Raw genomic sequence first — 23386 nt, 5'->3', positions numbered from 1 at the left:
TTCTTTCTAATTTTAGTAGAGACGGGGTCTCGCTCTTGCTCAGGCTGGTTTCGAACTCCTGAGCTCAAACAATCTGCCCGCCTCGGCCTCCCAAAGAGCTAGGATTACAGGCATGAGCCACCACGCCCGGCCCAAGTACCAGTATCTTTTGTGAACTAATCTCAGAAGTGACATTCCATCATTTCTGCCATATTCTACTGGTCATACAGACCAATTCTGGTACAATGTGGGAGAAAATTACACAAGAGTGTGAATACTTGGAGGTTGTGTTCACTGGGGAGCTGGGGAGCATCTTTGAGGCTGGTTACCCCAGTCTACCCTTTGGCCTTTGATGATTCACAGCTCTTTCCCCCAACATACAAATTAGACTCATCTCCTTCAAAGGTCCCCATTAGTCTCAACCCATTTAGCATCAACTCAGAGTTCAGAAATTTGTCATCTATATCTGATTCAGATGCAGATGAACTTGGGTATAGTTCCTTAAGCATCTCGGTTGTACAGCAGTCCCCCCTTATCTGAGGGAAATAGATTCCAAGACCCACAGTGGATGCCTGAAAGCCTGGATAACACCAAACCCTACATACACTATGTTTTTCCTACACATGTATACATACCTATGATAAATTTTAATTTATAAATTAGGCACAGTAAGAGATTAATAACAGCAACTAATAATAAAATAGAATAATTTTCAGAGGATTGAAGAACATCAAAAAAAAGAACAATTTTAACGATATACTATACTAAAGGTTACCTGAGTGTGGTCTCTCCTTCTCTCTCAAAGTATCTTATTGTACTGTACTCACCTTTCTTCTTGTAATGATATGATAAAATGTTCAGGTGATGAGATAAACTGAGGTGACTGATGTAGGCATTGTGATGCAGCATTAGGCTACTACTGACCTTCGAGACAAGCACTATGACAGTTGATCTAACGACCCAGATGGCTACTAAGTGACTAAAGGTTGGGTAGGGTATAGTGTGCATACACTGGACAAAGGGATGATTCACGTCCCGGAGGGACAGAGTGGGATGGCACAAGATTTCATCACACTACTCAGAATGATACACAATTGAAAACTTTTGAATTGTTTATTTCTAGAATTTCCCATTTGGTATTTTCAGACCGAGGTTGACTGCAGGTAATTGAAACCACGGAAAACAAAACTGAAGATCAGGGGGATGGGACTACTGTAGTTCCTCTTGATCTATAGTTCTGTGAACTAAGAGACAAGTTTTCTGCCCCACATACATCCAAAATAAAATGGTGAAGCATGCAGAACATAACTTTTTAGATATTCCTGTTTTAAAAGGGGAGAGAATAGGAGGTACAAAGGAGTCAATGGGACATAGCAATTATGAAATCTACCTGGGCAAATACTAGAAGTTTCTTGACTAGGACGCAGTTCTACCTTTGCCTGAAGATGACTTTTCGTAACATTTGGTTCTGCTCTCTGAGTCATCCTTTTTTCACAAGTTAGCACATGTTTACAGTTGAGTAAATTTTCAGCCTGATTCTTGCTTATAGACGTCTGGGAGGTCAGAGGTTTCTTTCATTTTATACTGTCTCTGTAGTCAAAGAGGACAGTGGTTTTGTGATGTAATTCTCTCAAAAACAATGTAGATCTCCACTGAATCTTACCGGAATTCATTCCATTAGACAAAAGTCATGCCCTCAAATGTCTTCTAGAATAAGTCCTCTCTACCTTGGCTTTATATTGAGAAGACTGAGGGACTACCCTTAAGCTTCTGAGAAGCCTCGTTGTTTTTAGAAGCCACACATTGAGAAAACACCCTTAATATTATTGAGAGAACAATCTTTAAGCACACCTTTATGTTCTTTAAAGGGCCTTTTGTCTGAAAAGTACTCTGAGGCACAAACTGATTTTTTTGAGATAATTTTACAGTTAAATCCTTGGCTTCAACTTTAGGTCATGCCTTTCTGAAAGTGTTCTGAGTTTGATCTTTGCTCAGAAACATTTCTTAGTTTTAGCACCATTTGCCATCTGGAAGGGCTTCAAATCTGCAAAACTAGTAAATCTTGGCTCTGCTTTATTTAACAGTCCTTTCTTTAGTTTTCTCTTACCTCATATCTGACTAAAAGCAGTACAAGAAGAAACTAGGCAGTACTTTCAACACTTTGACAGATCCCAATTTCATTAGATAAATTTTTTTTACCTTTCAGTTTACTGCAGGTAGCATGTTGCTAAATTTTCTGCCACTACATAACAAAGATCACTTTCCAATAACATTTTCCTCACTTTCCTTTAAGTCCTCACTGGAAGCTTCCTCAAAGTGTACTATTCTACTAACAGTTTGTTCAAGGCCCTTTAGACTTTCATTAATACTCTTAAAAGTTATTACAGCTTCTACATACCGCCCAGCTCCAAAGCCACTACCACATTTCAAGTTATTGTTACGTCAGCACCCTACTTCCAGGTACCAAGATCGGTATTAGTTATCTACAGCTGCCTAATAAATTACCCTACAATTCAGTAGGTTAACACAGAAACATTATCTCACATCATTTCTGAGGGTAAAGAATCTGGGAGCAGCTGAGCTGCATTGATCCGGCTTAGAGTCTCTCATTGCTGTCAAGGCATGGGCTGGGGCTTCAATCACCTGAAAACTAAACTAGAACTAAGGATTCACTTCCAAGGTCACTCACATGGTTGTTGGCAGGCCTCCGTTCCTCTCTATTGGCCAGAGATCTCAGTTCCTCACCATGTGGGCCTCTCCATAGGCTGCCTGAGTATCCTCGCCATGTGCAGTTGAATTCCCCCGAGTGAGAAATGAGAAAGAGAGAGAGCTAGAGTGTGTGCGCACCCAAGATGTAAGCTGCTGTGTGTTTTATAACCTAATCTTGAAAGAGATGTACCATGAGTTCTGCTATATGCTACTGGCCACATATACCAACCTTGGTACAACATGGAAGGGGACTAACGAAGAATGTGAATATGAGGAGTTGGGGATCACTGAGGAACATCTTGGAGGCTAGTATCTTAATTTATATGTTAATATTATTGTGTAGTTTAATTTTATACATATTTTCAGCTCCATAAGAAATTATATTATTATTTTAAATAGTCTATATTAAAATTTACTCATAATATTTACATTTTGTCTGTCTACATTTTTCCCTATGGCTTCAAGCTTTCATCTGGAATAATTTCCCTTCCATTCTGAAGACTATATTGTATTTCCTTGTGCAGGTCTGCTGGTAACAAATTCTATAGTTTTTATTTGTCTGAAAATGGCTTTTTTCACCTTCATTTCTGAAGGATTCTTTCCTTGGTTAAAGAATTCTATATTGGTAGTTGTTTTCTTTTGGCATGTTGAAGATAGCACATTGTTTTCTGGCTTCCATCATTTCTCTTGAGAAATTATTTCTTTGTCTTATCCTTACTTTGAAAATAATGTACCATTTTCTCTGGCTATTATTAGAAATATCTTTTTGCCTTTGCTTTTCGATATTTTTATTCACTATGGTTTTGTTTGTACTTTTTAGCTTGGGATGCACAGCATTTCTTGAATCCTGATACTGTTCTCAGCTCAGGAAAATTCTCAGCTACCACCGCCTCAAGAATTAGTTCTATCCTATTCTTTCGTTCCTCTCCTTCTAAGATTCCAATAATGTGTATATATTTTAAACTTACTCACCACATTCAATATATGCCTTTGATTTTTTCTATTATTTTCCATTCTTTTGTCTAAGCTTTAGAATATATTTTTCTATTGACAAATCGTTTAGTTTACAAATTCTCATTTCAATTCTGTTCAGTCTAGTATTATTCCCAAACACTAAGTCCATGAATTTTTCTTATCATAAGTTTTAGAATTATATTTGATTCTTAATAGCTTTGCCCTACTTTTCAATTTGTATTTTTTTTTAGCATAATAAGCACAATATCTTTAAGTCTAATAACTCTGTTATCTGGATTTCTTATGAGTCTGTTTCAGTTGTCTGTTGTTTCTCTTGGATTTTGGTTCCCTTATATTTCCTGCTTGAATGTCTGTTTTCTTTTTGTTAGTTTTTTAAGTTGAATACGCACACTATAAATGAAACATTTTAGAGATGTCTTGAGGCCCAAGGAGATGTTTAACTTTCTTTCTGCATGATAGCTAGGGGCATCACCAATCTTAGATTCCTTAATGCAATCAGAGATTGGTAAAATTCAAAGTTAGGCTTCAGACCCTGTAAAGCCGATCAATTTACTTCTTTGAATTCCACCTGCATCAGTCTTGTACGGCATAGTAAAAATGAAAATGCAAATTCCCAGACTTACTCATTTAATTTTGGAAGAAGGTGCATCTTTAATAAGGACTCCAGGTAATTTTATGCATATTAAAGTATGAAAACTATTTTACAAGCTGAATAAATTCTATACACCTTATTAAAAATAAGTGTGTAGTTTCCTAATAGACTTCTCAAACTTTTTTTCTATTTTTGTGAAGTTTTCATGATTCTTTTTTGCTTTATCAGACAAAGGTTTCAAAAAATCGCACAGAGTCTTTCAAAGAGTAACAACGGCAATGAAATTATTGGTTAATCTGTTTGTGTACAGATTAATGTATAATGTCATACATTATATACTTGTAGCATATGCTGGTATATAATGTGCTACATTCATAAGAAAAAAGTATATAAAAGTAATACAGTTTAATATATTTTAAGACATTTTGGACACAGATTTTATCTGAGAAATGAAATCCTTCTAGACAGTTTCACAACTAAACAGGCTATCCTTCAATTGGCCAATATGTTTCTCCGGCAACTATAGATAAAACAACTAGCTCATTTAATATATATTATAAGGCTAGCATTCCTACAAGACAGGAATTCTAATTTTGAAATGGCTGAGTGAAATTAAGGAATAAAACTAAACTAAACTAAATTAAATAAAAGGTACATTCAGGAGCTATTTAGAATACAAGATCCAAGGTTAGCTTCTAATATACCTAAACCATAGATATACAAATATAAATTGTTAATATGGCAACTTTATAGCATCAGTTCCAAATAACTCCAAATATGGTTTGGTCTACTAGAGGTTTTTACCCTTGTATTACCTAATGCAACTTTTTAATTGTTTCTACGTAGAAAAAAAAACCCAAACCAGATAAATAATTATGCCAAGAAATTTTGGACCCTCCCCATCCTCTCTCTCCCACCCCAACCTGAATAAATAATCAAATATTTGCGTAAGGTTGGCTGATTCATCTTGAGTATTTGGTATTCTACTATAGCAACATCCCCACTTATCATTTTTTAGTCCCTGAAAATAAAGAAAATTGGTTATTTTTTAATGTCTCTAGACTATAATTTTAAAACTTTAAAATAAGGAATATAAAAAATATCTTTACTTTCTAGTTTAAAAAAATGTTTATGCTGCAAAAAATATTTCCTCAACTTTTAGTTTCTTTATTATTTTCTAACTGTTTTATCAAAAAAGCTGTGCAACACAGAAAACAGGGTCAGGTTGCCTAAGTTTGTATCCTTATATGACTTTTAGAAGTCCTTGCTCTTCTCTAACTTTTTGTTCTCATTTCCTCACCTGTGAAATGGGGACAAATATACTTACTTTATAGAGTTTTCTCTCTACAGAGAGGATTAAAATAGCTAATAATATGTAATATCCTTAGAACAGCGACTAGCATAAGTAAACCCTCTTTATGTGTTAGCTGTTATTATTATTATAATAATACAGTATACAGTGACATTTTGCTGGCCTTTATTCTCCAAGATGCATAACAAGTCTTCACAAGCTACTAACAATAAAATGTGAACTATTCAAGAAAAATATATTTATATTAAGTTATTATTAAAATGTACCTTTCGTGCTATTGGTTCCTGACCTTCCATCAATGTGTACCAGCTGACAAGTTTATTCCAGCCCTCAGTTGGCAACAGTATATAATCCAATTCATCAATAAGATGTTCCTTAAGTGACTGGGCATCACCATCTGCAAAAGGAAAAATAAACTCAATACATAAAAGGAAACAATAATATATAACAATAAACACTTTGGTTTTATACATTACAAATTAAACTCATGAAGACTACTTTAAGTATTTAAAATGATGAGTTTTGAAAAAAGCTCTGAAGAGGATCAAATCCCCCACATATTTCAAAATAACCTGCCGCTTTAAAAACTTAATTTGTACTGTTAGTCAAAAAGCAGTGCTTGAAGACATAATTTTTCTTTATTAGGCTCTAAAAAAAATACTAAAGAGTAATTATTACCCAACAGACCTGATGGAAGAGTGTTTCACAAATATATGATTATCAGAGATCCCTCACGTGGTAACAGCAGTGGTCATTCTAGTATCAGCTGATACAGAAAATTCGGAAGAAAATCAATAACCTTTTACAATGACTCCAAGACACATAGGCTGGGAAACCATGACGGAAATCATAAAAGGGAATCTTGTAAACCATCTCATTATTCCAGAAGGCCCACAATCTGGATTCCTCCCAAGATCTAAAATGAAGGTAATTGTTCAGATGTGGTTCTAATTCTATGATCCACTTTCAAATTTCTGGTTAAACTCAAAAATTTAGTGCAGGGAAGGCCAAAAATCTAGAAGAAACTTCTGGATTCATACCTAAACCTAATCTGAGACTTATTTGTTATCTGGCTATTTGAATTTCCAAAGTACAGAAACAGCTCACTGAGTTATATTCAACTTATAGGAGATTTTTCTTGTTCTGAGTTAGTCTTAACAGGGGAAACAAAATTATTTTGGGTAGCATTTCAATAATGAGAACATACTATTCCTATTAAGATTTAACAATGTAAAATCAAAAAGCAGGAAAGCACTTGAAGACTGTCACTTATTCTGTGTTTCGTAACTATCGTATTTTGCATTTTCTACAATTTTATATGAAGATAGTACCTGGCTTCTGTTACTATAGACGAATTTGCATTTCTAGAATCTTACATAAAAATAGTATGGCCTGTTTTCTGTTTGTTTTCATTCATGCCGTATAATTATTTTGAGATCCATCTATGTTTTTACGTATCAATAGTTCCTTTTAATTGCGGAGTAGGATTTCATTATACGGATATATTACAATTTGTTTATCCATTTGGGTGTTGATGGGCATATGGGTTGTTCACAATTTTTTCTATTACAAATAACAGTGTATGAACATTTGTGTACAATTTCTCACATGGATAAGTACTTTCGTTTCTCTTGAGTAAATACCTAGGTGTGGATGAATGGGTCCTTTAGTAAATGTTTTATTTTTAAGAAACTGCCAGACCATTTTCTGAAGTAGTTATACTATATTACATCTGCAGAAACTGTATGAGAGTTTGGTATAGATCAGTCTTTTAAATTTTAACCACTGTAATACATGTATAGTGGTACCTCATTGTGGTTTTATAATCTTCATTTCTCTAATACTAATGATGTTGAACATCTTTGTATATGCTTTATGGAAACTGTCTTTTTTGGTGAAGCATCTCTTCAAATCTTTTGCCTATTTTTCCATTGGGTTTTATGTTTTCCTCAAAATAAGTTTTATGAACTTTGTATATTCTGCATACAATTCTTTTATTAATTATGTGATTTGTAAATATTTTCTCCCACACTGTGGATTGTCTTTTCATTTTCTTAACAGTATCATTTGAAGAAGCTTTTATTACTGATGAAGTACAATTTATCAAAAAAACAAAAACAAATAAATAAATAAAAATCATCAGGTCGCAGTTCCTGGGGGGAAAAAAACCCAAAAGCAAAAAAAGAAATACAACTTATCAATTTTTTGCTTTTATTAATTGTGCTTTTTGTATCATAGCCAAGAAATCTTTGCCTAATACAATATCACAAAGATTTTTTTCTTGTAAGTTTTAGTTTTTATGATAAGGTCTATAATCCATTGTATACGGTGCCATAAGTGGATCAAAGTTCAGTTTTTTTGCAAATAAATACCTAAATGCTCAAGCAGTATTTAACTATCCTTTTGCTACTGAATTTCTATTGTATCTTTGTCTAAAATCAAATTAACATATATATAAAATCTATTTCTGCACTCTCTAATCTGGTCAATTGATCTACTTGTCTTTATGCTGATATTAGACTATACTGATTATTACAGATTTAAAATAAGTTTTGAAATCACATAATGTTAACTTCTATAATTTTTCTTAAAACATTCAAAGTTGTTTTGGCTTTCTACATCATTTGCATTTCCATATGAATTTTTGAATCATCTTGTCAATTTCTATTAAAAAAACCTATCGGACCACTGAATATCCATCCACATGCAAAAGAATGAAATTAGACTGCTAACACACATTATATACAAAAATCAATTTAAAATTGATCAAAGACATAGATACAACAACCAAAACTGTAAAACTCTTAGAGGGAAACACAGGTGTAAATCTCTGTGATCAGGGTTTCAGCAGCGCTTTTTGACACTAAAAGCATAACAAAAAAAATAGCTACACTGGACTTCATCAAAATGAAAAACTTTTGTGCTTCACAGGATACCACCAAGAAAGTAAAAAGACAACCCACAGAGTGGGAGACAATTTTCACAAATCATATATCTGATAAGGGTCCAGTATCCAGAATATATAGAGAACTCTTAAAACATAGCAATAAAAGGACAAATAACCCAACTAAAAAAATGGGTCCAGGATCTGAATAGACATTTTTCCAAAAAAACATATATAAAAAGCACAGAAAAAGATATTTACCATTAATCACCAGAGAAATGAGAGTCACAATCACAATGAGATACCACTGCACACCCATTAAGATGGCAATAATAAAAAGGACAGATAATAACAAGTGATGACAAGCATGTGGAGAAATTGAAACCCTCATAACATTGCTAGCAGCAATGTAAAATGATGCAACTACTTTGGAAAACAATCTCACAGATCCTCAAATAGTTAAATAACGGAGTTACTATATGACTTGACAACCACAGCTAGGTGTATACCCATGAGAAAAGAAAATATACATCCACACAAAAACTTGTACATGAATGTTCATAGCAGCAATATTCATAACAGCCAAAATGTGAAAATAACTCCATCAACTGATGAGTGGATAAATGTACTATATCCATTCAATACAAAATCATTCATCCATAAAAAGAAATGAAGTGTTGATTCACGCTACAACATGGATGAAATCTGAACACACTGTTCTGTCTTAAGTGGAAGAAGCCAAATATAAAAGAACACGTATTGTGTGATTCCATTTATATGAAATGTCCAGAATAAGCAAACCCAGAGAGACAGAAAGTAGATTAGTATTATCTAGGGCTGGAAGTGGTGGGAGGGAAAGAAAATAAGGTATGATTGCAAATGAAAATAAAGTTTCTTTCTGGAGTGACAAAAATGTGGAATTAGATGATGGTTGCACAACTTTGTGAATATACTAAAAACCACTGAGTTGTACAATTTAAAAGGATGAATTTACGGCATATGAATTCAATCTCAACATTTAGAAAGACTACTAGGAATGTGAATTGGAATTGTGTTGAATCTACAGATTAATTAGGGAGAAAAGGGCAATTTAACAATATTGAGTCTTCTGATCCACCAATACGATTTCTCTCTTTATTGAGGTTTTAATTTCTCTCAGTGATGTTTGTAGCTTTCAGCATACTCATTTTGTCACATTTATCCTTATGTATTTTATATTTTTGATGCTATTATACAATGTATTTTTAACATTTGAGTTTGATAGCTCATTTTTAGTGTATAAAATACAATAGATTTTTGATTGATGATCCTGTATCCTGTAAACTAACCTCATTTTGCTTCTGGTAGCTTTTTGGTTTTTTTGGACTCCACTGAATTTTCTACATATACATAGATAGTTGTCTATGAATAAACACAGTTTTATTATTTCTTCCTGTACAATCTGTATGCCTTTTGCTCTTCTTGCCTTATTGCACTGGCTAGAATCTCAAGTACAATGTTGATCTAAGAGCTGAAAGCGATATTTTTACTTTTTTCCTAATGTTCATAGCATTCAGTCTTTTACCATTGAGTATGTCACCTGTAGGTTTCTCATAGATGCCCATTACTGTTTTAGGAAGTTTTCTTCTATTTTACTCTTTTGTCTACTTTAGTATCCTTTTTATATATATTTCTATATTATATATAAGATAATCAGAATTTTGGTTTGCTAAAATTCTGTTACTTTTTACATTTATGTCTATGAGGGATATTGGTGTAGAGTTTTCTTCTCTTGAAATGTCTCTGTCAGATTATGGTATCAAGTTAATGATGGTTTCATAGTATGATTTGGGAAGTAGTCCCTCTCAATATTTGAAGAGTTTTTATAAAATTGGTATTATTTTTCCCTTAAATGTTTGATAGGATTTACCAGTGGTACCATCTGAGTATGGAGTTTTCCTTGCGGGAAAGTTTTAAACTACAAATCCATTTTTTGAAACTGATATAGGGCTATTCAGGCAATCTATTCTTTTAGAATGAGCTTTGATTGTGTCTATCAAGAAATTTATCTTTTTCATATATTAATAATTTTCTGAATTTATTGGCATCAAGTTCATATTTCTTCAGTGTCCTTTCAGTATTTGCAGATTCTGTATTGATGTTAACTTCTCATGTTCCTGATTTTGGTAACTGTCTTTTTCATATGATGAGTCAACCTAGACATTTACCACTTCTATTGGTCTTCAAAAGCACACAGCTTTTGGTTTCATTGATTTTACCAATTTTTCTGTTTTCTATTTAATTTCTGATATTTATTATTTTGTTTCTTCTGCTTACTTTAGCTTTGTTATTAGTTTTATACTTAAATTGGCAACCAAAGTCATTGATTTGAGACCTTCCTTTTGTGTTCAGTGCAATAAATCCCTATCCACATAGTATTTGGCTGCCTTCCACAAACTTTGATGTTTCTGTCTTCATTTTTAGTTTCTAATTTCCTTTGTCAATTCTTCATTGGCCTACAGGTTATGAAGAAACGTGTTATTTAGTTTCCACGTATTTGAAGATTTTCCAGCTATCTTTGTGCTATTAACTACTAATTTATTCCATTGTGGTAAGACAACATATTTTCTATGATTTGAATCCTTTTAACTTTATTGAGACAGGTTTTATGGGCCAGAATATGGTCTACCTTGGTAAATGTTCTATGCATACACTTGAAGTGAATTTTTATTGTTTTTCAGCGGAATGTTCTATAAATGTCAATTAGGTAGAGTTGATTAACAGTGTTGTTCACATCTTTTTTGGGCTTCATGAATCTGGACGTCCACTTCCATTCCCAGATTTGGAAAGTTTTGGCCATTACTTCTTTAAATAAGCTTTCTGCCCCTCTTTCTTTCCTCCTTCTGGAACTCCCATAATGTGCACATTGGTTCATTTGATGGTGTCCCATAAGTTCCTTAGACTTTAGACTTTTTCATTCTTTTTATTCCTCTGACTGGATAATTTCAAATGATCTGTCTTTGAGTATGACAATTCTACTTGACCAAGTCTACTGTTGAATTTTTCAGTCATTGTATTTATCAGCTCCAAAATATGTTTGGTTTTTCTTTAAAATTTCTACCTCCTTGCTGATATTTTCATTTTGTTGATTTTCACTTTTCTGATTTTGTTTAGATATATTTTCTTGAAACTAAATGTACTACTTCTTAAAGACAATTATTTTGAATTCTCTGTCAGGCAATTCATCTCCATTTCTTTAGGGTCAGTTTCTTAAAATCTATTTTGTTTCTTTGTGTCATGTTTCCCTGATTCTTCAAGCTCCTGTAGCTTTGCATTGTTGTCTGTGCAACTAAAGAAATGACCACCCCTCTCAGTCTTTATGAATGGGCTTTGACAGGGAAATACCTTCACAAATCAGGCTGGCGAGAAATTCTGGAAACCTCTCAAACTTTTTCTATAGATGTGTCTTTTCTGTACTTGTGCATGTAGGTTCTTAGAGGGATTTATTGGTTTCTGTGTTTTGTTTTGTTTTCAGGAGCTCATAATCTCTTCTTCTTCTCTCTGGTATCTTACTGCTGTACCATAGACCAGAACACTGGAGGCATGCTTCACTCCTCTCTTTCCTCCCTGTAAAGAAACCTTGAGTTTTGAGCCTTCTCCCAATCTTGCAGAGTTGTGCTGCATGTAGCAAATCGCCAGCCCCTTTTCCTTTATTCTTAACTGTCCTCACCAAACTATGCCAGTTCTATTAGCATACCTGGTGAGGCAGGACAGAAATCAGCCCTTTGAGTAGCACACTTAAAGACTAGGACATTGAAGGCAGATTCTACTTCTCTTCCTCCTTCCTAGGGGACAAGCCTCAGGTTCTGTGCCTTCTCCCAATATTGCAGGGCTACGGCAGCTTCAGCAAGCCCTTTTCCTTTGTTTTTAAATTCCCCAATTTAACTGAACTATGCCAGTTCCACCAGGCATAGTGAGGCAAGACAGAAACCTGCTCCTCAGGCAGCACACTAAAAGGCCAGGATATCTCACTCCTCTCCTTCCCTTCTATGAAAGAAGTCTTGGGTTCTTAGACTTCTTTCAATTTCACAGAGCCTTCCAGCTGTAGCAATCACCTACCCCCTTTCCTTTGTTAACTGCCTTCAGGCATCAGGACTATGCTGGTTCCATCAGCATTCTGCTGAGGCAAAACAGAAACCGGCCCTTTGAACAACATACTAAAAGGTTGGGGAGTTAGACACATGCTCTCCTCTCTCTTTTTCTCTAAGAGAGAGGTCCCGAGCTGTGATAATGTCTCTCAATGCTAAACTGTGGAAGCCTGGAGGAGGGACTGATATGGGCAAAATGAAATTGTTCTTCTTATTTACTTCACTGTAGTTATTCTGTTTTTTACTCATGTAGAGACGAGACTTAACTGGATCCTGGGCTTCTCATAAAGATACTGTGGTCCACATATCATTGTTAAGGCAGTTTCTGTGGAGGAATGAGGGCTGGGACTTCCTATTCTACAATCTTGCTGATGTCACTCCTCAATATATTTTCAAGTTATTCCATGAGATGGGTATATAATTTAGGATTATTATGTTCTCTTGATGAACTGTCCCATCCCATGAATCATTATGAAGTGACCTATTCCTGGTAATGTTCTTTATTCTAAAACTTAATGTCTGTCATTAATATAGCCACTCCAGCTTTCTTCTGATAGTGTTAGCATGTGTATTAGTTTTTTAGTGCTACATGCTACAGTACCATAGTGGCTTAAAATATTACCCATTTATTATCTCACAGTTCTGTGGGTCAGAGCAGTTCAAGTGAGCTCAAGTGGATTCTGTGCTTAGGATTTCACTAGGCTGAAGTCAACATGTCTGCTGTGCTGGGCTGTTACCCGAAGGCTCTGGGGAACAATCTGCTTCCAAGCCCACTCACGTTATTAGCAGAATTTAGTTACTCATGGTTATGGCTGAGGGCCCTATTTCCTTACTGGTTGTCAGCCTGAGGGCTCCCTCTGTTCCTAGAGACTTCCTGCCTCGAGTCTCATGTGGTCCCCTTCAACTCCAAACTAGTAATGATGCAATGAATCCTTGCCATGCTTTGAAATTTCTGACTTCTGCCACTAGTCAGAGAAAACTCTTTGTTTTTAAAGGGCAGGTGTGATTAGATTAAGCTCACCAGGATAATCTCCTTTTACCATGTAACATAACCATCAGAGTGATATCTCATCCTATTTACAGGTTCTACCCATACTCAAAGGGGAGAGGATTATAAAAGAGTGAAGAATTTTGCTTAGCACAGCATGGTACTATTTTTTTCCATCTCTTACTTTTAATCTATCTGTGTCTTTACATTTAAAATGAGTTTCTTATAGACAGTTAATAGTTGGGTCTTAATTCTTTTACCCAATCTACAGTTTTTAATTGGGGTGTATATATTTAATGTGATTATTCACAGTGCTGGGTTTAAATCTACCATCTTATTATTTATTTAGTATTTGTCTTATTTTATTTTGTTAACTTTTTTCCACTCTCTTGAGGGAGATATCATTTTTTGAAGATTAGTATTTCTTCTCATTATGGGTCATATTTTCCTGCTTCTATGCATGACAGATATTATTTGGTCAGATCTAAAATGCTATAAATTTATGTTGCTAGATTCTGGATATTTTTATATTCTTAAAAATACTCTTGAGTTTTGTTCTGAAATGCAGTTAAACTACTTGGAAATAGTTTTATGTTTTCAGATTAGCAGGTCACAAATTAATTTCACCCTATTACAGAGATAAAAATGTTCTCAGTAAATTATGAGGTTTTCCATTCTAGCTGCTGGGAACACAAATTATTCCCAGTTTTATATCAGCCTCAATGATTGTTCCTATAGTTTTTTTGGATGGTTCTTTCCCTGGCTTTGGGTAGCTTCTTCACATACAACGTGCTAATCAACAGTCAATTGAAAACTTAAGACAGACCCTCTGGAGGTCTTCAGGTCTCTCTCTCTGAGCTGCCTTCTCCTCTCTGATGCTCTCCTAAAAACTCTAGCAGCCTTGGTCTTTCTGGACTTCAAATCCTTTCTTCCCAACTTAGGGAGATTGCAAGGACCTGCATGAATTTCTCCTTCCTGTACTGTATCTTGGAAACTCTTTCAATGTAGTAGGCAGAAGGCAATCAGAGGGCTTACCTCATTTGTTTCCCATCTCTCAGGGATCACTGTTTTTTGTTGCCTGATATTCAGTGATTTGAGAACTACTGTTTCATATATTTTGTCAGGGTTTTATTTAGTTCAGATGGGAGGGTAAATCCAGTCCCTCTTACTCCATCTTGGCCAGAAATGGAAGTTCTGGTACTTACGTTTTATTCCCTTTAAATGTAGTAAGAGGTATAGAAGGACTGGCAAGTAGTGAAAGTTGTAGAAGGTTAATGCAAAAATCCAGTATCATAAACATACATCAGTGCTCCTCAACTTTAAAAAAAGGATGTGTCCATTAGGAAAAATAATGTGATAACAGCATTTCCTCAAAATAATGAGAGAGTGCTTTCTAATTTACAATCTTCATTTAAATATGTTTAATAAACCCTTGTTAATAAACCCTTATTACATTATAAATGAAAAACAAAATTTGTCATGATACAGAATAACTAGTTATAATAGGATAACCTAAGTTCATTAGGTCAAATCTAATAATGCAAAGACATTTCTAATTTATCAATTTATTTACATTAACATTTTCCACATTCAATCCATTGACATTTGCATATTGAAATGTAACCATTTACAATTTGACTGAAGGAAGAAAATAATGACCTTTGAGAAGTCCAGAGTTATCAATGGGTCCGGGATATACATTTTGATCTCCCATCTGGTATTTGTCCCAACTGTCAAAGCCAACATATTTTTTCCACTGTTTGAACCAGCGACTATCAACTAGGTACCTGGAAAAGAAAAGAAATCAGTTAAAATACTGGGAAATACAGGAACAGTAGGACAGCTATCTATTTTTGATATTTCATTTTACATTAAAGCACATATCTACTTCAAAGGATTATCAAGAATAACTATAATGCCATTTAGTATTTGGAAGAAAAATACTTCATTTAGTATAAAGTATTCTTTCTATGGTTCTATAAATATCTACTACTTGAGGACAAGTATTGACGTAATTAAAAAAAAATTCGATTCGTAACAACACTTTTAAAAACATCCAGGTGATGGGCATTCAAGAAAATACTTTTCTTTTCTTTTTTTTTTTTTTTTGAGACAGGGTTTCGCTCTGTCACCCTGGTAGAGTGCACTGGCTTCATCACAGAACACTGCAACCTCAAATTCCTGGGCTCAAGCCATCTTCCTGCTCAGCCTCCAGAGCAGCTGGGACTACAAGTGCAAGCCACCACACCTGGCTAATTTTTCTATTTTTTTTTTGTAGAGACATAGTCTTGCTCTTGCTTAGGCTGGTTTCGAACTCCTGACCTCCAGCAATCCTCCCATCTTGGCCTCCCAAGTGCTAGGATTACAGGTGTGAGCCACTGTGCCTGGCCAAGAAAATACTTTTCGATTGAACAAAAATTCAAATAATCATAAGGATCAATCAAAACACATTTTAAAATGCAAGGTGGTAAAATAGAAAAAAGTTACAAAATTATTTTTTTCAAGACACTTGCAAAAACAGTATATGAATTTTATGTACTTTACTGTGTGTTTTTTTGGGGGGGAGGGAAGACAAGTTGGTTATTAATGGTTTGCAAGGTTAATTATAATAATTATAATCAAACTTAAAAAAAATCTTAAAAATAATTAAACTTCTTTACCAACAGAAGTTAATAACAACAATACTGTCTCTGTTCCTCATACAATAGTAAAATCTGCTGGAGCAAGCAGGATTAGTTTTTGAATGATTTCAAAAGTGTGATACACTAAGCACTGCAAGCATTACTGAAACTATATTCATCTTATTTTCAACTACCTAGAATTAGCTTCTGATCAGATGATTAGTGACAGAAAACGTAAAATAAGTGTCACTAGCAAAGAAAGCATTAAAAAAAATAAACCCAAAAAACTTTACAAATTTATTCTGACTATAATATACCTACTATGAAATAATGCTTTGAAACTGGCTCATAATTATTTTAAATTCTTTTGCAGAAACATTTCTTACACATTTAACCAGGTTCAATCACAAACAAAATGAAAACTAAAGGTTAATGAGATGTTTAAAGCTCATGTATGTAATGATACAGGTAGCAAAGTTTTCTTAGGAAATCATCATTCTAATGTTTCTGGGCATACTACATATAGCACTATAAGAATAAAAACCCACAGTTATGTTTGAAAATAGCAAAGGAAAGGCACCGACCTAACAAAACTTCCTAATTCTTAAAGAATATTCATGAGCAGTTTAATTCTCTAAAAATGGGTATGCAGAATTATCTATGTACCAGTACTCCAAACCCACTGTCAGGGTTATGCAACTTACAAGCCTCCACACTGTGGAGTTCAAAGATTTGTGAGAAAAGAAGAATTGAGGGACTAAGTCTTAAGAAAATCTTGTTTTCTAAAATAAATATAGACTGCTTTCTTTGCAAACAAATGTCATACTAAGATACAGTTCTATTCTCATTCATCTAAGTGTCTATTATTGTTTTAATTTCACAGTGTTTTGATTACCTTTTTGTTGATATTTTTATGGCAAGTTCTTCCAGCTTGTTGTTCTTACAAATTGCCTTAGCTACCTTTGGCCATTTGCTTTTTCATATAAATTTTAGAAACAGTTTATCAGGTTCCACAAAAAAAGCCTATTAAGATTTTGATTGGAGTTGCATTAAACATACAAATTAATTTGGGGGAAATAGCTGTCTTTACCAAACTAAGTCTTCTCATCCACGGCCACGGCATATGTCTCTATTATTCAGGTTAATGTCTTCCAATAAATTTTATCATTTTTTCTGATAAAGATCGAACTTATTTTGTTAGATTGATTCCTAGGAACTTCATAGTTTTTCGATGTGAAATTTTATATCTTTTCCAATCAATTACATTTTATAACTGTTTGTATCTGATGCATAGAAATGATTAATTTTTTTAAAGTGATTAATCTTACAGCCCCCTGAATTCTTAATAATTCTATTCGGTTGTAGATTCCCTTGGATTTTTCTATGTAAAAAATCATATTGTTGCTGCAAATAATGTGTTTTATCTTTTCCTTTATAATTCTATTCATATTTTTTCTTGTTTATTCACTTGCTAGGACTTCTAAAATTATGTAGGTAAAGAGATAGCAAACATTTTTGTCTTGATTTTAATGGAGATAAAGTTTCACCATTAGGTAGATTTTTGATAAATATTGCTTATGAATTTGCTATAGGTTTTTGACAAATACTGCTTATTGGAGAGGTTCCCTTTTATTCAACATTTCTTTAGACTATCATGACTAAGTGTTGACAGTGACAAAAATTTTCTGCACTTACAAAATGTTTCTCCGGTACTATGCTGAATAAAACTAGGGTAGTTTTTCTTCTACTACTTTCCAAGAAAGTCGTTTGTAAGGACAGGGATTATCTATTCCTTGATGATTTGGTAATACCTGTATGAAAAGCTATTGTGGAGTCTCATATCACTTGGGAGGGTAGATTTTCATCTCCAGTTAATTTTCTTAAATAGTTACTGGCTTTTGCCTTTAAAATGAAAATGCAGAATTCTCAATTAGTTTTCTTAAGTAGTAACGGCATATGCATTAAAAATAGAAATATGGACTTGAGATAAAATTAACACTATAATTACATGCCATTTGTAAAACTTACATTAAAAACTATTTCTGGAATAGTATCAAATTTCTATTTTTATTTACTTAAGAGATATTTTTAAAACATAGAATTTTATCTTCCAAAGTGCTTAATAATTCCTTTACAGTTATACAGTAATCCCCCTGTATTCGTGGTTTATTCATGGTTTCACTCTCCATGGGCTCAGTCATCTGTGGGTTCAGTTACCCATGGTCAACTGTGGCCCCAAAATATTATATCACTACTCTTGTGCTTTGGGGATATTTTATTATTTTTTAATTTCAGAATATTACAGGGGTACAAACACTTTGGTTACATAAATTGACCTTGCATGTCCCAAGTCAGACCTACAAGCGTGCCCATCCCCCAGAAAGCACGCACCGTATTCGCTAGGTATGAATTTACCCATTCCCTCCCTCCCCACCCCACCTGCTTGACGCTGATGAATGTTATTTCCGTATGTGCATATGTGTTGATCGATTAGTACCAATTTAATGGTGAGTACAGGTAGTGTTTGTTTTTCCATTCTTATGATACTTCACTTCGAAGAATGGGCTTTAGTTCTGTCCAGGATAATACAAGAGGTAGTTCACCTTTTTTTATGGCTGAGTAGTACTAGTACTCCACAGTATACATATACCACATTTTATTAATCCACTCATGTATTGATGGGCACTTGAGTTGTTTCCACATCTTTGCAATTATGCTGCTATAAACATTCAAATGCAGATATCTGTATTATAGAATGTCTTTTTTTCCTTTGGTTAAATACCCAGTAGTGAGATTGCTGGACCAAATGGTAGTTCTACTTTTAGTTCTTTGAGGTATCTCCATATTACTTTCCACAGAGGCTGTACTAGTTTGCAGTCCCACCAGCAGTGTATGAGTGTTCCTATCTCTCTACATCCACGCCAACATTTACTGTTTTGGGGCTTTTTGCTAAAAGCCATTCATTCTCGCTGGAGTTAAGTGATATCTCATTGCGGTTTTGATCTGCACTTCCTTGATGATTAGAGATGTTGAGCATTTTTTCATATGTTTGTTAGCCATTAGTCCATCTTCTTTTGAAAAGTTTCATTAAGTAAAATAAAGGTTACTAGAACCTAAGCACTGTGATACCTTGACAGTTGATCAGATAACCAAAATGCCTACTAAGTGACTAAAGGCAATCTGGATGGGACAGCACAAAATTTCATTACACTCCTCAGAACAGCATGCAATTTAATACTGATGAATTGTTTATTTCTGAAATCTTCCATTTACATCGCAATGCCTACATCATTTACCTCACTTGATCTCGTCACATAGGCATTTTATCATTTATATCATTATCAAAAGAAGTGTGAGTACAGCACAATAAAATATTGCCACTGCATTTGTATAACTTTTATTTTAGTACGTTCTTATAACTGTTCTATTTTATTATTAGTTATTGGCTTCTGTGCCTTATTTATAAGTTAAGCTTTATCATAGGTGTGTATATATAGGAAAAACAGTATATATAAGGTTTGGTACTATCTGTAGTTTTAGGAATCCACTGGGGTTCTTGGAACATATCCCCCACCATTAACAGGGGATTACTGTACTGAATTAAGATTTGTGCTTGGTAGTATTCGTCTGTTGCCATACGTTTCTAGATCTCTCTTTCCTAAATCTTGAAGTGACTTCTTTCTATATAATGACACTATTATGATAGGGGACTTTCCCATTTAATGATATTTAATGCTTTCAACACTACCCTCAGTTGAAAAAGGACATTGTATTTCTATTACATGCCATCTATATCTAATTTATAGAATTTATGGTAATGAATCATCAGGGAAATAGAAAAATAGGAGCATCTATTCCAGAAATAATGTACAGTCTTGTAGGTATACCTAAGAAAGACAAGATTAGATGACGTGGATAAATGAAAAGCTTTTATTTCAAGACATTTATATAGATCTGTTGCACTGTAAAAACTCTACTCCTAAATCTACGAAATCTGCCAAAATCCCAATGTTCCTCAAATTGAACTGATAAAAGCCTAGGACAGAATCAATAGATCACAAAAACTACAAATAAGTTAACAAAGACCTGAATTTATACATTCTCGACAACACTCAATGCTTGGTATACTATTAGGGTCCATATGGGCCCAATTGTAGCTTTTGAGTTTCTTTTTTGAATAGTTGTAACTATTTGTAAAGATTACTATTTCATGGCTTTTATTCTTAGACCTCTAAGAAAGATTAAAAGTCATGAAATACTAATTTTTATGAAGTTATAACTACAATTCCAGGATGACATCTAAAATCCTTAACATTGTCTAAAATGTTCTGCGTGTTCTGTCTCACCTACTACTCTAGCCTCAGCTGGTATCATTTTTCTTTAGGTTCAGATCCAGCTACAAGAGCCTTCTTTCAGTTCCTTGACACATTATTTTCTCGCCTCATGGGCCCTACTGCCTACAATATTCTCCTATTCCCTGAATGTTTATGCCCCCACATCCCAAAATTCATATATTAAAGTCTTAATCCCCTCAGGTGATGGTATTTGGGAGGTCATTAGGGCACAGCCCTCATGAATGGGATTTGTGCCTTTCTAATAGAGGCCCCAAAAGACACCTCATCCCTTCTGCCATAGGAAGACATAGCTAGAAGGTGCCATCTATGAACCAGAAAGCAGGCCCTCACCAGACACAGAATCTGCCAGTGCTTAGCCATCTTGGACTTCTCAGCCTCTAGAACTGTGACAAATAAATTTTTGTTGTTTTAAAGTCACTTACTGGTACTTTGTTATAGTAGCTCAAACGGATTAAGACATGCAGTTAACTCCTATAAACTTTCATGTATCAGCCAAAATGTCACTGTCTCAAGGAATCCTTCCATAAACCTCTCCTCACTTCCTCTGCACTTCCTCCCAGACAGTCTGGAAGAAGAAAAACATGATGGCAATCTCAGTCTCCTAGATACCAAGACTCTTAATTAACTTATAGAAATTACTTTTAATAACAAAACTACTAACATTGGGTTTTTTACTCTTAACTTGCCCAAGGTTACAAAGTGCCAAAGCTGTGATTAAGAAAATGTGATATTGGCATAGAAAATATCACAAAAAAAACCCCAGACAAACAAAAAACCAAAATGAAGCTGGGCATAATGGCATGTGCCTATAATACCAGCTACTCCAGAGACTGAGGCAGAAGGCTCACTTGAGCCCAGGAGTTCAAGATCAGCCTGGGCAACATAGCAAGATGTCATCTCAAAAAAAATAAAAAAATAAGAAAGAAATAAAGGAGAGAAAGGGAAGAAAAGAAAGAAAACAGGAAAGAAATAAGAACCAGACTCACATGTATGTAGAGATATGGTATGTGTTCAATAGCATCATCACAAACTAGCGGGGAAAAATGGATTATTCTACAAAAGTACTGGGACAACTGACCAAGAATGTGAGAAAAAATTAATTACAGCTCTACCTCACATATGCAGTAAGTTCTGTTCTAATGCTTGTTTTGAAAACTTGAATGTGTGTTACAACACAACTGATATATAAGGCAAATCAAAGCCACAATGAGATATCACTTCACACCTGTTAGGACAGCTATTACTAAAAAAACAAAAGATAACAAGTGTTGGTGAGGTTGTGGAGAAATTGGAACCCTTGTATTAGAACCCAACACTATTGGGTAGGAATGTAAAATGGTACATCAGCTATGGAAAACAGTGTGGAGGTTGCTCAAAAAATTAAAAATAAAACTACCATATGATCCAGCAATCCCACCTCTGGATATATATCCACAAGAATTGAAATCAAGATCTTGAAGAGATACATGCACTCCCACGTTCACTTTAACAATGTTCACAATAGCCAAGATGGGGAAACAACCTAAATGTACATTGATAGATGAACTGATAAAAAAAAAAAATGTAGTATACATACACAAAAGAATACTATTCAGCCCGAAAAAAGAGGAAATCCTGTCACACACAGCAACATGGATGAACCTGGAGGACATTATGCTAAATGAAATAAACCAGTCACAGAAAGACAGATATTGCATTATTTCACTTATATGAGCTATCTAAAATAATCATACTCACAGAAACAGAGAGTAGAATGGTGGTTGCCAGGGGTTGGGTGGGTTGGGGAGAAACAAGGAGTTGATGTTCAGTGGATAATAAAGTTTCAGTTATGCAAAATGAATAAGTTCTAGAGATATGTTGTACAATACTGTGCCTATAGTTAACAATATTGCATTGTGCACTTAAGAATTTAAGAGGGCAGATCGCGTGTTAAGTGTTCTTACTACAATAAAAAAAACTGATACAGATAGTCCCAACTTAGGATGGGGTGGCTTACGATTTCTGGACTTCATGATGGTGGCAAAATGATACACATTACGTAGAAACTGTACTTCAAGTACCCATACAATGATTCTGTTTTTCACTTTCAGCACAGTATTCATAAATTACATGAGATATTCAACACTTTATTATATAATAGGCTTTGTGTTAGATCATTTTGCCCAACTGTAGACTAATGTAAGCGTTCTGAGCATGTTTAAGGTAGGCTAGGCTAAGCTATGATGTTTGGTAGGTTAAGTGCATTACACGCATTTTTGATTTATGATATTTTCAGCTTTTGATGAGTTTATCAGGCTGTAACCCCATTGTAAGCGGAGGAACTTCTGTATACATTCTTGTGCCACATAACAATATTTTGGTCAACAATGAATATATATATATAAAATGGTGGTCCCATAAGATTATAATGGAGCTGAAAAATTCTTATTGCCTAGTGACATCGTACCCACTGTAACATTATAGAATAACATAGTACTCATCTGTTTATGGTGATGGTGTAAAAAAACCTACTAAGCTGCCAGTAGCATAGCACACACAATTACGTATAGTATATATAATACTTGATAATAATAAATGATTATGTATATATTTGCTATACTATACTTTTTATCATTATTTTAGAGTGTACCCCTTCTACTTATATATAAAAACGTTTACTGTAAAAGAGCCTCAGGCAAGTCCTTCAGGAAGTATTCCAGAAGGCATTGTTATCATGGAAGATGACAGCTCCATGCATGTTATTGCCCTTGAAGACCTTCCAGCGGGAGGAGATGTGAAGGCATGAATGAGAGAGTGATATTGATGATCCTAACCCTGTGTAGTCTTAGGCTAATATATGGGTTT

The 23386-nt window shown here is 34.4% G+C and overlaps 1 protein-coding gene across 2 annotated transcripts in view; it reads right to left on the bottom strand.

The window, feature by feature from the left end:
- USP15 (ubiquitin specific peptidase 15) overlaps nt 1-23386 on the bottom strand; it is a 154743-nt gene that overhangs the window by 111736 nt on the left and 19621 nt on the right. Inside the window, exons 2-3 of one of the 2 annotated variants that reach the window (XM_012661567.1) lie at nt 15226-15353; nt 5834-5964 (exon numbers count right to left, since the gene is read on the bottom strand). In XM_012661567.1, coding sequence (XP_012517021.1) covers nt 5834-5964; nt 15226-15353 — 259 coding nt within the window. Of the gene's footprint in view, nt 1-2668; nt 2973-5833; nt 5965-15225; nt 15354-23386 lie in introns of those variants that run through there. The other variant, XM_012661568.1, reaches the window with a different exon arrangement.

The sequence above is a fragment of the Propithecus coquereli genome, unplaced genomic scaffold (genome assembly GCF_000956105.1).
Source record: "Propithecus coquereli isolate 6110/MARCELLA unplaced genomic scaffold, Pcoq_1.0 Scaffold72, whole genome shotgun sequence".
Lineage (NCBI taxonomy): Eukaryota > Metazoa > Chordata > Mammalia > Primates > Indriidae > Propithecus > Propithecus coquereli.
The sequence above is the reverse complement of the archived record's forward strand: the minus strand, read 5'-3'. Positions and strand labels throughout refer to the sequence as shown.